Raw genomic sequence first — 15,659 nt, forward strand, 5'->3', positions numbered from 1 at the left:
GGAAACTGAAGCACAGAGAGGTTAAGTGACTTTTCCAGGGTCCCTCAGCTAGGAAGGGTTCTAATGATTTATTATAAATGTGCTATATACTATCATAAAGTTGATGAGGAAAGAAAACTAGATTCTTTAATAACGTTTTAAAAATAAATCAATAAACTGATTAATACATTAGGATTGAAATCTTCTAGTTAATGGATACAGAATTCCTAATTTTCACACCTTCCCTGTATCCAAGTTTGGTCAAAAGTGTAAGGTACTGCTACTTGAACTTTAATTTCAGGAAGTGGGCACGGCTGTGTATTCTCTCAGGATGAAGTCCAATGACTGTGTCGGAGCCCTGCCCCTCTCACCTGATGTCCATCACTCATTCAGGGTCAACCTGGTCGGCACTACAGTCTTTACGCCTTACACAGAAGGCAGATCTACCCTACTTACTGTGGTTTACCTGAGTCCTTGGACTTGAATGAAACCTATCCCTAGAAGTATGTGCACACACGAGATAGGTTTCATGATATCTGCCAGATTCTTTAACATGTCTATAAATTACAAATATTAAGAATGGTTGCCACTATTTGAGAGGCCTTATGGAGGCAGAAGAGTTCCATGACTACGGGGGCAGAAGGAACATTTCTGAAAAGATGAGAATCTGTGATGGTATAGAATAGTTTTTACTAGCTACAAATAAAATGATTCCTTTTAGGGAGTACTTGCTTGATGAGAGGGTGTGCCTATGCGTGGGTGGTACCACTGTCCTTTCAGTGTTAAAGTGGTCGGGAACTTGAGACACTTGCCCATTCCTTCCTGCCCCTAACCCCCAGCACTTGACAGTTGAGGAATCTAAGACTAAGACAAATAGAGAGACTCTTCTAAAGCCACACAGTTCAGGGCTGGGATCAACCAGAGTCCAGTGGTCATTCTGGTTCATGGTCCCTCCCCCTTACTTCACAAAGCATCCTATTAAAATGTTGGCTTACAAGCAAAGGTCCACATAAAAACCCTATATGCACACATGCCCCGTGGAAGCCATGCTTTGTCGTCTGGCTTTGGTGAATTTGATACAAGAAACAATCCTCTTCTTTTTTTTTTTTTTTTTGAAACAATCCTCTTCTAATGCTTTCTCTGGTCCCCAGTTTTACAGCATTCTATAAGAAGAGGGCTGAACTGTGTACTTTGCCCACTAACGATAGAGAATAGAAAGTCGAGGTGACCTACAGTCAGTGTTTTGTTTTTGTTTTTTGTTGCCACTAAATATCTTTCATTCTTCAATTTCTCTGTTTCCTTTCTACCCCAAATACCTCCTATTGCTGCCCTCAGGACACCAGGAGGTAGAAGATGGTGTAAGCATGAGGATTTATACATATCTCATTTGAACCTCAAGACATCTGTACAGAAGCAAAAAAAAAAAAAAAGATAATTCTCATTATCCTCATATCAAGACCTTAATTTTAGGATGGTAGATATGGGGACCAAGGTCTTTGGGAGATCCAAAACATGGGAAACATCTCCCTCCATTAATTGACCAGATGAATTTATGGTATCTTCTGTGGGGTAATTTTAGAGACAGATGTGTATATAATCATCTCTTCTGCCCGGTGTATCTGAAAACATGCAGAAGCTTTGCTCTTGACAGGGAGAAAACTGAGGTGCAGAAAGCAGGTGACTTGTTCTTGCCTACATAAAAAGTAAGATCTCTACCAAAGAGAACTATCACTCTATAGTGTAAAAATGTTTCTCCTAGGGAGGTGTTTATCTTAACCAAACATTACTGTAATGAAACAGCATATTTAATTCATAATTCATGGACTTTTTAATAGGAGTTTCTCTATGTGCTAAGTAATATCTGATAATATCTCTGAAAGAATCTTTCCCCTTTTAAAAAAATAAAGACCTTTAAAGAGCTGTGGGAGGGTTTTAATGATTATAAATAGAGACCAGGATTCCTAGCATCCTCAACACAAAATATGCTCCATTTCCTAGTTGCTTGCCCTCTAAAAAAAAAAAAATCCCAGTTCTTAAGAAATCAAAGATGCTTTAAGATCTAAAATAATGCTGAATATCAATCATTAGAAAATTACTTTTTCCTCTTATGAGAATTTTACTCTGATAAACATCTCTTCTCAGAACTCTTCTTAAAGATCACTATTCTTAATTAAGCTGAATCAAGAAATTGGTGGCAGGTTGCATGCATTTTGCCCCTGGGATACCTCACCATTTTGCAGGAACCCTAGGGCAAATCTTGTATGAAAAGATCAGAATTGAAGGAAAATTTACAAGTCATCAGTCTAACCTTCTACTCTGAGAGGACTCTGATTTACAACACACCTGACAGGAGACCAAGCAGTATCTACTAGAATATGACCAAAGCCAGGGAGCTCACTACCTCACAATGGTTAGCCTAATCCTTTGTTCAGCAATTCTTAGCATTTTATAGTTGTTTCTTATTTTGCATACAAATCTCCTTACTCTTAACTTTGGCCCTCACTTGGCTTCTGAAGTGACACAGTCTTTTCCTTCATTGCATGTCAATTTTGAGGACTTGATTCATTGCTTCAAGATTTTGTTCCTCATATAAAGCACCTTTAGTTTCTAGCCTTTGTCTTCGTATGCCTGGGGTTGAGAGCCATCAATATCATCCTTCCCAAAGAAAGTCATTCTCCTCTCAATCTACTATAATTTACTAGTCTCCTTTTAAAATGGGCACCTCAACACGTATGCATCTTTGGTAACTTCCAGAAACTGTTGCTGCTGAGAGATAACCCTTGCTTTATAACTAGCCCTTTTCTCGTCACTGTGCTTTCTTTTGGTGATCGTAGGTCTGTGATCTTGAGGACCTACCTTTGCCAAGGTCTCATCATCCAGGTGATTCTTCTGAATCACATGTTGAAGTGCAAAATAGATTTTTTCCTGAAGCTTCTGGACCTTCCTTGGTTCTATCAGCCAGGCTCGGTCTGATAAAGGCAAAGAATTAGGTAAGAAGGTGGTGGGGAATGTGAGCTTTCACCTGCATATATAAGGTGGTGGGTTTCAGACCTATTTCAATCACTTAATTCTAGTTTGCTTCTGAAGACATGTAGTTATTAAGATAAATACAGATATTTTACAAGAAATACCCTGATGCCAGTAATGCCAGATACGCTGACTCAGGAAAGGAGGATGGAGGGAAGGACCCAATGGCTCTAATTTAAACACCAGCATGTTTCTTATTACCTGTGACAATTTACATCTCTCATTCTTTTTGTTTGTTTGTTTTTTCGGACATGTAGTTAGATTCTTTCAAAGTAAAAGTTAATGACTTGTGAAGAAAATTAATTACAGAAGTAAGAAAATCTATTGCACAGGAATATTTTTGGTATTTAGGATCCCCCTTCCCTTTTATAAGCTATGCTACAATGCAAAGCATAAACCATGAATTAATTTCAAAAATTTAGTCCTGTATGCCCGTTTGCCACATGGAATTTTTAAATGGTGGATAGAATAATCCCTCCTTTCCTCTCTCCCATCCTACATTCTTCTCTTTTTTCCTTCCTAAATCGTCTTCTTCCCTCCTTTCTTCCTAGAAGCTTGATACACCATGGTGACAAAATTCAGCCCGGCATCAATGCCTCGGGTTGGAGCTTCACTGAAGAGACATCAAGAGTCTCCAAATGCTGAACAAATACTCATGGAAAAGAACCTGGAAACAATCCACCTGAACACGGTTCAGGTCAGGTGAGAAACTCAATTCTGTAATCCTAGCCAGGGTAAAGACAAGTCTGGCCACCAGTTAAGCAAACCTTACGTAAGTGGGTACAAAAGCCTTCAGTGACAATTGTCAATCAGAATAAATTAAGTTCCCCTCCCTCTCCCTTCCCTAAACTATCTGGAGCTGAGCAGAGAGTGGCTATTATGACAAGAAATGGGGGAAGGGTGGAGTCTGGCACGAATAGAGACTGCCTTGGTTGAACATCTGTCTTTCCTCTCTTTTTGAATATGGCACTAGGCCATGGTGGCAAACGAGGTATTTGGAGCTTCAGAAGCCTCTGAGTGTGGGTCTGCTACCAGGGCTGGAAGAGTCTTCACAAGGTAGAGTAAGCCAAATGGTATGCTTCCAAACTCAGTAGCATTTGATGACTAGGGTACGTTCTTTTCGGAAAAAGGCTCATAGGTCAGCTGATTTCTGATCCATAAACAATAGGCTTACCGTATGTCTGGGGCAGTTACCTTCATGGATTGCTTAGGTTGGATATGCCATGTCCCAAGAATTTGCTGCTAGGAATTTACTGACTTACCAGAGATATTCCTAACAAAGACAGTAAATTTTGCAGCATTTTCTTTGACGGAACAGGAACCAGAATGAAGAAACTACCTCCCTCATCACAGACCCACAGGCTTAGAATGAGTCTTATATTTAACTATATTCCATGAAAACGGTCAAATGCAATGAGAAACTGGAGGAAAATTATTTGGCATGTACTTGCTCTCAGAAATAACTATTTCTTGTCATTTCTCCCATTGATCTTTATGCTTCCAGGCCTGGAAACCTTTGTAGGATTCAAAACAAACAACAAAAACCACCCCCCAAATCCAACAACAAAAAAAGCCTAAAGGCACAACTTGATTTTAGCCAGAGCCACAGAAGAAACAGTTAGTAGTAGCATGCCAAGTGATAATTTCCATTTTTGATAACGTGGTTAAATAAAAACAGAAACAACTTTAAAAATCTTCATAAAATTTAAAAATAATTAGATACAGCCTCACTGACAAAAAGTGTAGAGGCTGTGGGGCACTTGGGTGGCTCAGTCGGTTAAGCATCCAACTCCTGATTTCAATGTGGACTGTGATCTCAAGGTCTTAAGATCAAGCCCCATATCAGGCTCTGTGCTGGGCATGGAGCCTGCCTAAGATTCTCTCTCTTCCTCTGCCCCTTCCCTTACCCCTGCTCTGTGTCTGTCTCTGTCTCTCTCACTCTCTCTCTCAAATGAATAGAATAGAATAGAATAGAATAGAATAGAATAGAATAGAATAGTGTAGAAACTGGTATTGGAATGACATGTTGGTATGTGCAAACACAGGTAAGATTAATTTCTTCCAGCCCCACTGAAAACTCTGTCAGTGTATAAGAAGAGATCTAGTCTCTAAGGTAAATTTTGTGGAAAGAATGTGTCTCTTGGCCATAAAAATTATTAGGAATATGTTCCAATAAAGAACCGTAAATGGCACTGGTATCTCTTTACCCAAAATCTAACTGAGCAGACAGCTGAGCGACTCTGAGTTCTCATTCTAGTTGAAGAAGGAGCCATGTACTTTTTGGGATTCTAGATATTTTTGAGCTGGCATATACTTTTAAATAGCATTTCAATTGCTGTGGTTCTACTTGATCTATAAATACCACATATTACCTTCTTTAAAAATTTTGGTATTTTTTATTGGATTTTAGAGCTAGACATGATCTTTATTTTTTTTCTAAGATTTATTTATTTATTTGAGAGAGAGAGAGAGAGAACACATGGGGGGAGGTAGGGAAAGGGCAGAGGGAGAAGGAGAGAACCTAAGTAAACTCAGAGCTGAAGGCAGAGCCCCACATGGGACTCAGTCTCAGGACCTGAAGATCATGACCTAAGCTGAATCAAGAGTCAGATGCTTAACTGGCTGAGCCACTCAGATGCTCCATGATCTTTACTATAATGAAGTCCAAACCTATTACTTTATAGATGAAGAGACTGAGTCTCTGTCTGGGGGGCAACTGTTTAAGGTCACAGAGATAAATGACGTCAGATCTCTGTGCAGGAATGTCTGCGGCCACATCAGAGATTCTTTCTTTTCCAGTCTTCAATTAGAGTAATTTTTCCCTCTGCTGTCCTCACTTCCTTTCAAAGCCTCTAATATTGCTAATTTGGGTGGAAAAGCCAACAAAAGAGTTATTTAAAGAAGAGAAGGTGTACATTTTATTTACTTTTGTCTTCATGCCGGATCTTTCACTTAAATATATTTCTACTAAGTTTCACCTTGCTGGACATTTGTTTTCTGTGTCCTTTATTCTTAAAATCAAAGTAGAATTTAACCATAACTTAGGCCGTCATTCATCCTCATTAATCTGTTAAGGAAACCTTTTGTTTATCTGGATCTGGAGTGACCCTTACTACTTACCCTACTTTTGCTTGTGGGACAAAATGAGTCATTTTAATTAACTTAAGGCTACTTTCCTTTGAATTGTCCATAAATATCACAAGCTTGCTCAAGAAAATTTAAATTACTTCTGAGTATGTAGGATTGGGTAGGTGTAATACTTGTTAAAGACAGAAAAACTTTTTTTTAATTTTTTTTATTTTTTAAAAATTTTTCTTAAGGACAGGACCTCAGACCTCCTTACCTGGAGATATCAGAACAGCAGATGAGAACAAAGCAATCTCCTCCTCAGTCAGCTGCAAGGAACACAAATTCTTTGCAAAGTCAAATGCTTCATTCACTAGGTCATCGGAACCTATAAAAGAAGGCAAATTAAATGAGAATACTTGAAAGGGATGGGGCAATAGAAAGAAAAGCCCCATAATCAGAAGGGTATTCAAGGATTGGCACACGAGGCAAAGATATTTCCAAGTTCCTAATAATTACAGGATGAGGAAACTGGGCAACATCTCCATCTAGTACTGAAAGTTAACATTACCAGTGAGGGGCTGATGGGAATGGTGTGTGCCCACTGTAATACTCAACTGGGATTATATAAATTAAACCTAATTTTGTACGTTTGAAATTAGTTCCAACTAAAAAAAATTTAAGTAAGTGGTTTGGGAATTCTTCAGTAGAGAGAGCATTCGGAGAAAACTGAAAACAGGATGTAAAAGGGGCCAGGGACTGTCAGTTTTCGTGATGCTGGAACTTGGCAATGTAGAATGTCCAGAGGCCTCAAGCTGAGATGTTATAAACTCCTTTTAGAATGAAGAGGAGGTAGCTTTTGAGTTGGTAACTTCCCTGAAAATCTCACTGAGGGGCAGGCATTCATTTATTTTTACCTTCTGATGGATGCCTCGTAGGTCAGTTGCTTAGCAATTGTGAATTTTGGCAAAATAATGCTTCATCCCTACACTGATCCTTGGTAAATGTTTATTTTATGAGGCTGGAAATATACCCAAGTTGCTTGCCAAGGCTTTTCCTCCTTTCTTGAAAATCTAGCCTTGTAGATGACATGGATGTATATCAACTGTAGAAGGGAAACATTGCCAGCCAGACAGACTTGCTGTTGGCTACCCTATCAACTGACAGCACAGAAGGTGAAAGGGCACCAGCCTTCTGCGATGTCCATGGGCCAGATATGGAACAAATGGAACTGTCAATTGTTAAAACCTTTCCTGGCATCGGCCCAACTTTGCTAATGTTCTTATCTGCACTGTGTACTGATGCCTACATGTGGATGATACCCAACACTCCCAGAGACTGACCCTGTGCATGCCCACCCACAGGAATGGTCTGGGGATCATTGGGGCAGCTTGACACCCACTCTACCTGTGCTCCCAGAACTTCATGAATTAACAGGTAGAAAGTCACTGCTGTGGGTAAGAAGCAAGTGAAGGAGCTCTTCTTTTAATTAAATATCTTAACTAATGATTATGAATTTACAGAAGACACTTAAGAGATCACCCGTGGACCACCAGTGGTCTGCCTAATATACTCTGTGAGGCAGTAAGATAGAAGGGAAAATAAAAGTTGAACCTACAAAGAATAATCTAGAATGCATCTCAGCTCTTTCAGAACTGGTCTTCGTTGATTTCTGGATGAGGTATGGTTGATTTTGACAGTGTCCACTGTCCTCTCCTGCCCCTCATAATAGGATGCATAACTGGGATCTAAGATCTAAGGGGTTAGAAAAAACATTGGAGGCTCACCTAGTCCAGCCTTTATCCAATGAGATGCTAGTTCACATTCAGAAATCAAGGCATTTCACTTCCCACCTTCGATCCAAGTGGAGACACTGACCACAGCTAAGAAAATTATGTCACCATCAAAGGTAAACTCACCTAAGGCCTTGAACATCTGCATTCCTCCATATTTTCCTTCAAACAGAACAGTGTTGTTTAATGGGTTGAAGGCACGGCACATTCTCACTAAAACCACTTCCAAGCAACCTATGAATAAGAAAATAAAGAAAATATGTATATATGTGTGATAATAAAGAAGTTATTATTGTATATAGGCCAAGAGACTTTAAAAAAGCTTGAAAACACACACACACACACACACACACACACACACACGCAGACACAGACGCACACGTTCAGAAATACCTCAAGAATCCTTCCCAAGTAAAAAAATAAAGCTTTCTTCAAGTTTATGTCTGGAATTAAAGATAAAATACACCTTACAGGTGGCTAAAATGGAGGGCAACAACATGTGTGGGAAGCATACACATTTTTCTTTTAAAAACTTTTTTATTTAAATTCAATTATTAACACATAATGTATTATTGGTTCCAGGGGTAGAGTTCAATGATTCAGCAGTCTTGTATTAACACCCAATGCTCATCACATCTTGTGCCCTCCTTAATGTCCATCACCCAGTTACTCCATCCTCCCAATGCCCCCCCTTCAGCAACCCTAAGTTCGTTTCTTATGATTAAGAGTCTCTCATGGTTTGTTTCTCTCTCTGATTTTGTCTTGAGCATACATATTTTTCTCTCTTTTTTTGACTAATATTAAAGGTAGTTTCAACTTCTGAATTCACAAGGAGCTCTGCAGCAGAAAAGTCTGTCTCTTAACTTTGTAGAAGTTTTGTTATTGGCCAAACTTGCTCCCTGCTTCAGTTTTGACAACACTCCATGTATACTTCAGCACAGGATGACTTTACATAGGGACTCCTTCATGGTGTTTCTTGGGAGCACCATTTACATCTGGTGTGTTTGAAATGAAGTTTTCTTGGGCAAATGAGTTTTGGCAAAATGCTGAATATCATGTCACTTTGGAGAGTTATAATCAGCATTCACAGATCAAAGACTGGGGGAAGTCTCCACACGAAGGAATTTGTTCAACCTTGATGCTAGCATTCCTCTGAGTTCACTGTTAGCCCAAACAGAACAGGACCCTTGTCAGCAGCCATAGGTGATGGTGGTGATTTTACTTACTATTATATCACTGGGGTCTAGAAAAGGTCCTGGCATATAGAAGGTATTATTTTATTATTTTTTAAAGATTTATTTGTTTATTTGGGTGAGAGGAAGAGGTTGTGTGACTGGGGGGAGGGGCAGAGGGAAAGAATCTTCAAGCAGACTTCCTGCTGAGGATGGGCCCACTTGGGGCTCAATCTCACAACCCATGAGATCATGACCTGAGCTAAAACCAAGAGTCAGACACTTAACTGATTGAGCCATCCAGGTGCTCCTACGTATTTATTGAATGAATCAGTTTGCTGCCTTTGTTTTGCCCTTTCAACATTTACTGATGTTCTATACTGGTGATTTGGCTACACCCATGGTGGCTCAAGGGTGTCCATGGTGCCTTTCTTATGCTGCCACTTAATATTTATGTCTGGGCCTTATTTTCTTTGATCTGCTGATTTCTCTTTGCTTTCCCTTATATGTCACCTGGCACAGGGGCTAACACATAGAAGGGGATTTATAAATCTTAATTAAAAGACAGTGCTTTTCTGACAAAAACAATAATAGGTACCGTTTATTGTGTATTTATAAGGTGGAAGGCACTTTCCTGGATCCTGACATTCCTTATTTTATTTGCTCCATACAATGCCATTTCAGGTGAGTTTTATTAGCCCTTTTTTATGGGTGAGTTACAGGAGGCCTAAGGAGACTAAGTGCCTTTTATACTAGAGTCAACATTTTTAAGCAGCCAGAGATGTTGCAAGATTATATGATGCAGTGGTTCTCCAGTGTCCATCTTTGTCACCGGTTATATCTGACACTTATAAATACAGTGAACTGGGTTCCCTTCTAGGAGATTCAGATCCGTGGGCCTCAGATGATGCCTAGAACGGTCAATAAGCTCCTCTAATGCTGCTGATGCAATTATAAGTTTGGAATTCATTATTTCTAGTCCATCTCTTTATTTTGAAAGGAGGAAACTACCATCTAGAGAGGTTCGCTCAAGGTCACATATCAAATGTGGCAGATTTTTTTTTCCTCAAAGAGTCACAAAAATATCTTCCAATCCACATGCTCTTCAAGAGCCTTAGCACTCCCCCATCAGGAAGAAGGATCCATGTCTCCTACCCTTGAGTCCAGGTGGGCCATCATGGCTGCCTTGACGAATAGGGTGGAATGGAAAATAACACTGCATGACTTTTAAAGCTAAGCCAGAAAAATGCTATGTACTTTGGCCTTGTTCTCTTGGCGTGCTAGCTTTTGAAACCTAGCAACTATGCTCTAAGAAAGTCCACGCCGTCTGTGGAGAGGCTGACATGCCTGGATAGGAACTGGGGCCTGCAGCCCCGGAGCCTTGGCTGAACTCTAGACTCCACTAACAAATACCGCCAACTCTGTGAGTGGATCCTCCCACCCTCAATCAAGCTGCCTTAGTGAACACCACATGGAGCAGAGACAAGCCATCCCTTGCTGAGCCCTGCTCACACTGGGGTTTTGGGAATGAAATCACTGATCACTGTCATTTGAACTAGGTTTTGGGGTCATTTGTACCCAACAATAGATAACTGATAGATCAAGGTCATGTTTGAGTCAAGGTTTGTATTGACTTTCATCATGTGGTGAAGCAGCAGCAGCAACTTATAATTATTCTGTCTTGCCCGGGTTCAGCGTATGACCAGCTTTGCCATCTATTGGCTTTGTGATATTGAATGCAGCCTTCACTTCTCTGAATCTTCCCCTCCTCCTATAAGATGGAAATAATACCTATGTCATCAGACTAAATGAGACGTCATGGGTAAACATGAACATATATGTGTGTTATCAAACACACACATGTATATATGTTATGATTATTACTATGGCCCAGGTCCATGGAGGTTAAAAAACACCAGGATGATTCTTATTTTATATTTTCAAAGAAGGGTCAAGAAGGAAAATTTGTTTGCTGTTTGGGTAATACCATCTGCAAAGTCAGTCATATACAGAGTTTCTTGAGCTACCTCCTAAGTGACTGTGCGAGTGTCAGAGAGCATGTGTGAGAGAAAGGGAGGGAAAGATTAGAACTCAGGGAGTTTCTCCGGGTATATACTGGCTGCAGGCTATCCTCATTAAAATGATTGGAAATGACCACAGAGGCAGAGCTCTGCTAGCCTGGATTTTTTTCCCCCCAACAGAAGGCAAGTAGTGCGTTTTAGAGCTAGCTCAGCAATTCAGCCACCTTGACACGCTAATTACTTGCACTGCCTGTCAGGCTGGGTATCTCAACCTCCGCAATTAATAGCTCTACTTTCAATAAGCAAAATTGTATTTGACTTCAAAAGGGAACTGAATGAGTATCAGGGCATTTTTATTACCGAGAGTTTCCTTTGGGAGTTGGCTGACAGTGTGGGTGGTAAAAATGAACCACATATCGGAAGGGAGATTTTTCCAGAACCAACACTGATGGAAGGGTTGACGACGTCCTGGTCTAAAACAGGCCCTCCATGGATCTTCTCCTTGCTTACCTGACTTCAGAAGCAGAATTTGATCATTCTGACAGAGCTCCATGAAGCCCGTTATCCGCTTTGCGAACTCGACCACATACTGGATGGCGTGAGTGATCTGGATGGCACATTGCTGCCATAGTGCTTCCCTGGACTTCAAGAGAGAAAACACAGAATGTATACAGAGCAAGGAACATCTTGGAAAGTCAGTGAAATAATCAGTTTCCCTATCAGTGCTTCTCTTAGGGCCCAAGGCCGGAATTTACCCAATTCCTTTAAAAGAGGTAGACAATATTTTCCAACATATTGTTCTGACATGTTTGAACCTTGATATGCCACAGTTGTCAATGTGCTGAGACTAGAATAATGAAAACATTGTAATAATATGTAAGGATAGATATTTAGAGTCTCTTTACTCTTTATCCCAAACAAACTTTGTCCATTTTGTGAAAACAAACTCTTGCATCGAGGAAGAGTGATTTTGTTCCCAGGCTTCTAGATGGTTATTTTCATGTGCACCTAACACTAGTACGATTTTTGCATTGTATCCAGAACTTATGGAGATGGCTTTTTGGTATAAAAAGAATTTTACAAGGTAAAGTCTTCAAGTCAAATCACTCTCTGAAGTAATTTAAAATCTCAGAAATGTCTCTTGATCCTTAGGTTATTTTCTTTGGAATGGGAAGCATAAATCCATGTGTATGAATTCTGCCTTTTACTGACCATCGTAATATCTATGCTTTTGTCTCCTTATTTATATAGAAGTGGTAAGATTTAATTATTCCATTGGAGAAAAATCAGTATGTTGTAATCATATATTTATTAATTTATATATCTTTTAAGATTTTATTTTAAAGTAATCTCTACACCTGATGTGGGACTCGAACTCATGATTTCAAGATCAAGAGTTGCATGCTCTACTGATGGACCAAGCCGGATGCCCCTCATATATTTAGATATAGACACATTTATATTTTTTATTTAAAATTTCATTTGCTAGTAGTTCTTATAATTGTGGCTCTCAATCCCAAAGGAAAGTAATATGACTATATAACAGCAAATTCTCTTAAAAACTTCTTTAATGGACACAAAGTAATAATAGAAATAATAATAATGACTTATCTTTTTTCTCTTTGGTCCTTTTTAACATGTAGGGCAAGAAAAAACATTTAAGATGCTTTACTGCTTATCTCTGTAGCACAAATTTGCAACTATTATTACTGCTATAATTTCTCAACTGTTTCTCTTACTTGGCTGGCCCCAGGAAGCCACCATGAAAAAAAAGTCCTAAAGTCATTTGATGTGGGCATAGGCTCCCTGGTCCCTCAAATAGGGCACTATTTTTTAATTGGGGTGGTTTTGCCTCCCAGGGAACATTTGGCAATATCTGATTGTCACAACAGTGTACAAGGGGTTGCTACTGGCATCTCATGGGGAGAGACTAGGAATGATGCTAAGCATCCTACAGTGTACGGGACAGTCCCCACACAAAGAATTATCCAGCCCCAAATGTCAGTAACACTGAGGTTTGAGAAAGCCAGAAATAGAGAAATCCCAGGGAAAACATTTTCCTACTTTCCCAAAGTACCTTGCTTTGATACGCTTTAATTTCTTCATAGGTGTGTGTCTGCCATGCCAGCTGGTGTAGCTCCTCCATGGTGTACTGACATGTCTCCAGATGGGACTTAATGATGTTCTGTGCAATTCGATCTGTGAGAAGGAATATCAGTTTGAGGGGTTGTGAATAAATTCTCACTCTGCAAAGACACTAGCTGCGAATGTTTACTACAGGAATCCCTTTGGAGACACTCCAATTGCATGAGTGTCTTTAACACTACTATCTATTTATCTATTATCTATCTATCTATCTATCTATCTATCTATCCCCTATTGTCTTTTTATTTTATTTTATTTTATTTTTATTTATTTATGATAGTCACAGAGAGAGAGAGAGAGAGAGAGAGAGAGAGGCAGAGACACAGACAGAGGGAGAAGCAGGCTCCATGCACCAGGAGCCCAATGTGGGATTCGATCCCGGGTCTCCAGGATCGCGCCCTGGGCCAAAGGCAGGCACCAAACCGCTGCGCCACCCAGGGATCCCCCCCTATTGTCTTTTTTAAAAAAATATTTTATTTACTTATTTGAGACAGAGTGGGAGAGAGTGCACAAGTGGGGGGTGGGGTGGGCAGAGGGAGAGGGAGAAGTAGATTCCTGCTGAGCAGGGAGCCAGACTCCGGTGAGATCTCAGGACTCCAAGATCACGACCTGAGTGGAAGGTAGATGCTTAATCAACTGAGCCACCCATATGCCCTTCAATTTTAAGTCTTTTAATCAAAATTTACCACCTTTTCCTCCCCCTTGAGTCAGAAACCTGAGGCCTTAAAAGTTGTAAAGTGTTCAAATGATTGTTTTTAAAATAAATACTAATGACAATATTTCCTGCTTTTCAGCCTAGAAGTCCACTAACAGTCTTGACATTTATAACCCAAAGACTTTAAAGTATTTTGAAAATCACTAGAGTCCCACTGTTTATCCCAGAAAAAGGGAATTTAAATATAACTTCAATGGCTTATATTTTTAAAGAGAAGATAAAACAATCTAAAAAGATAAATTTTCTATAAAGGAAAGAGAAGAGAGTAGAAGGCCAGAGGCTAGACACTCTGATATTTTTGTAGATTGGACTTTGGAACCATATCTTATATGACAAATAATGGGAGAGGGGATATAAATGAAATAGTATTGACTCATGAGGTGATAATTATTGAAGTTGGGTCATGGTGACCATTATATTCTCCTTTCTAATTTCTTATAAGATGAAATTTTTCTTTAAAAATGTTAAAGATGAGAAAATGATTACATTCATAAAAAAGTAGGAACAAACAAAGTCAGTCTTTTGGGCCATTCATCTCAAATGAGTTGTATTTGGCAATGTTTCTTAAAACTGAACATTCTGGTTTTGGAAGTATAGAAGTTGAACCAGACACAACAGCTCTCCTTAAAAACCTGCAACGGGTCCCCTACAGTTAGACAGAGCTGGTAGGAGGTTTTCTTCAAATCCCCTCTGCTTTTTGAGCATATCAAGAGCGTGAGATCTTGGGAACCAAAGTACACAGGAATTCTAATATGGGCAGGATGAGTAGAATGAAGAAGACCAAATTTTCTGCCTGATAACTATTCTTGGCTCATACAGAAATAGAATTTTTCTAGTGTTTCAGGTTATGCCATTTCAAATGCAATTTCTGTTCTTTCTCAATAGACATATTTCATTCCTTCAGGATAACTCCCAAAGCAGTGTTGAGATAACTTTTTCTTTTTTTATTTTTTTAAAATATTTTCTTTATTTGAGAGAGAGAGAGAGAGTATAAGCAGGGGGAGGGGTAGAAGGAGAGGGAGAAGCAGGCTCTCCACTGAGCAGAGAGCACGATGTGGGGCTCAATCCCAGGACCTTGAGGTCATGACCTGAGTGGAAGGCAGATGCTTAACCAACTGAGCCTCCTAGGCACCCCAAGGTACCTTCTTTTTACCTTGCTAAGCTTCTGGTATATGTGGCATAAAGTATGTTGAGTTTTGGTGATGTAGGGAATAAAAACATGTAAGCTTGTGCCTCTAATGAGCTTTCCAAATAAAAAATCTTATATAGCCCATTGCCTGGTATATCAGAAACACTGAATAAATGGTAGCCACAGTGATCATTATTAGGATGTACTATAGAATTTCTCATTAGAGAAGCAATGGGATGACTCCAATTGACACAAAACAGAGATGTTTAATTTTGGAATCAGTGCTACTGGAGGAAGATATTTCAATATTTATCAGGGTTTTTCAATCAGAACCATTAAGTGCTAGATATAGAAGATCCTACAGAATGCTAAATTATGATTATAGGATGTATTGGATTCAGCATTGAGCTGAATGAATTTCTAGACTTTCATTGCTTATCATTCTAAAATCTCTTCTTAAAAAAATCCTATATTCAAAATTTTATTGAATATCCTCCTATGTTGTAAAAAAAGAGGACAGGAATTACTTTATACATCATATTAAAATAGATTGGTATGTCATGGTTCATCATTTTTCAATTTCACTTGGGCAGTCTAATTACTTAGAATCTC

At 39.3% G+C, this 15,659-nt stretch overlaps 1 protein-coding gene across 1 annotated transcript in view; it reads right to left on the reverse strand.

Moving 5' to 3' along the window:
* The window catches only part of RORB (RAR related orphan receptor B), a 196,106-nt gene that overhangs the window by 16,188 nt on the left and 164,259 nt on the right, over nt 1–15,659 (reverse strand). Inside the window, exons 5-9 of the mRNA XM_025423306.3 lie at nt 13,136–13,257; nt 11,569–11,701; nt 7,992–8,099; nt 6,350–6,460; nt 2,836–2,948 (exon numbers count right to left, since the gene is read on the reverse strand). Coding sequence (XP_025279091.1) covers nt 2,836–2,948; nt 6,350–6,460; nt 7,992–8,099; nt 11,569–11,701; nt 13,136–13,257 — 587 coding nt within the window. The remainder of the gene's footprint in view (nt 1–2,835; nt 2,949–6,349; nt 6,461–7,991; nt 8,100–11,568; nt 11,702–13,135; nt 13,258–15,659) is intronic.

Source organism: Canis lupus, chromosome 1, assembly GCF_003254725.2.
Source record: "Canis lupus dingo isolate Sandy chromosome 1, ASM325472v2, whole genome shotgun sequence".
Taxonomy (NCBI): domain Eukaryota; kingdom Metazoa; phylum Chordata; class Mammalia; order Carnivora; family Canidae; genus Canis; species Canis lupus.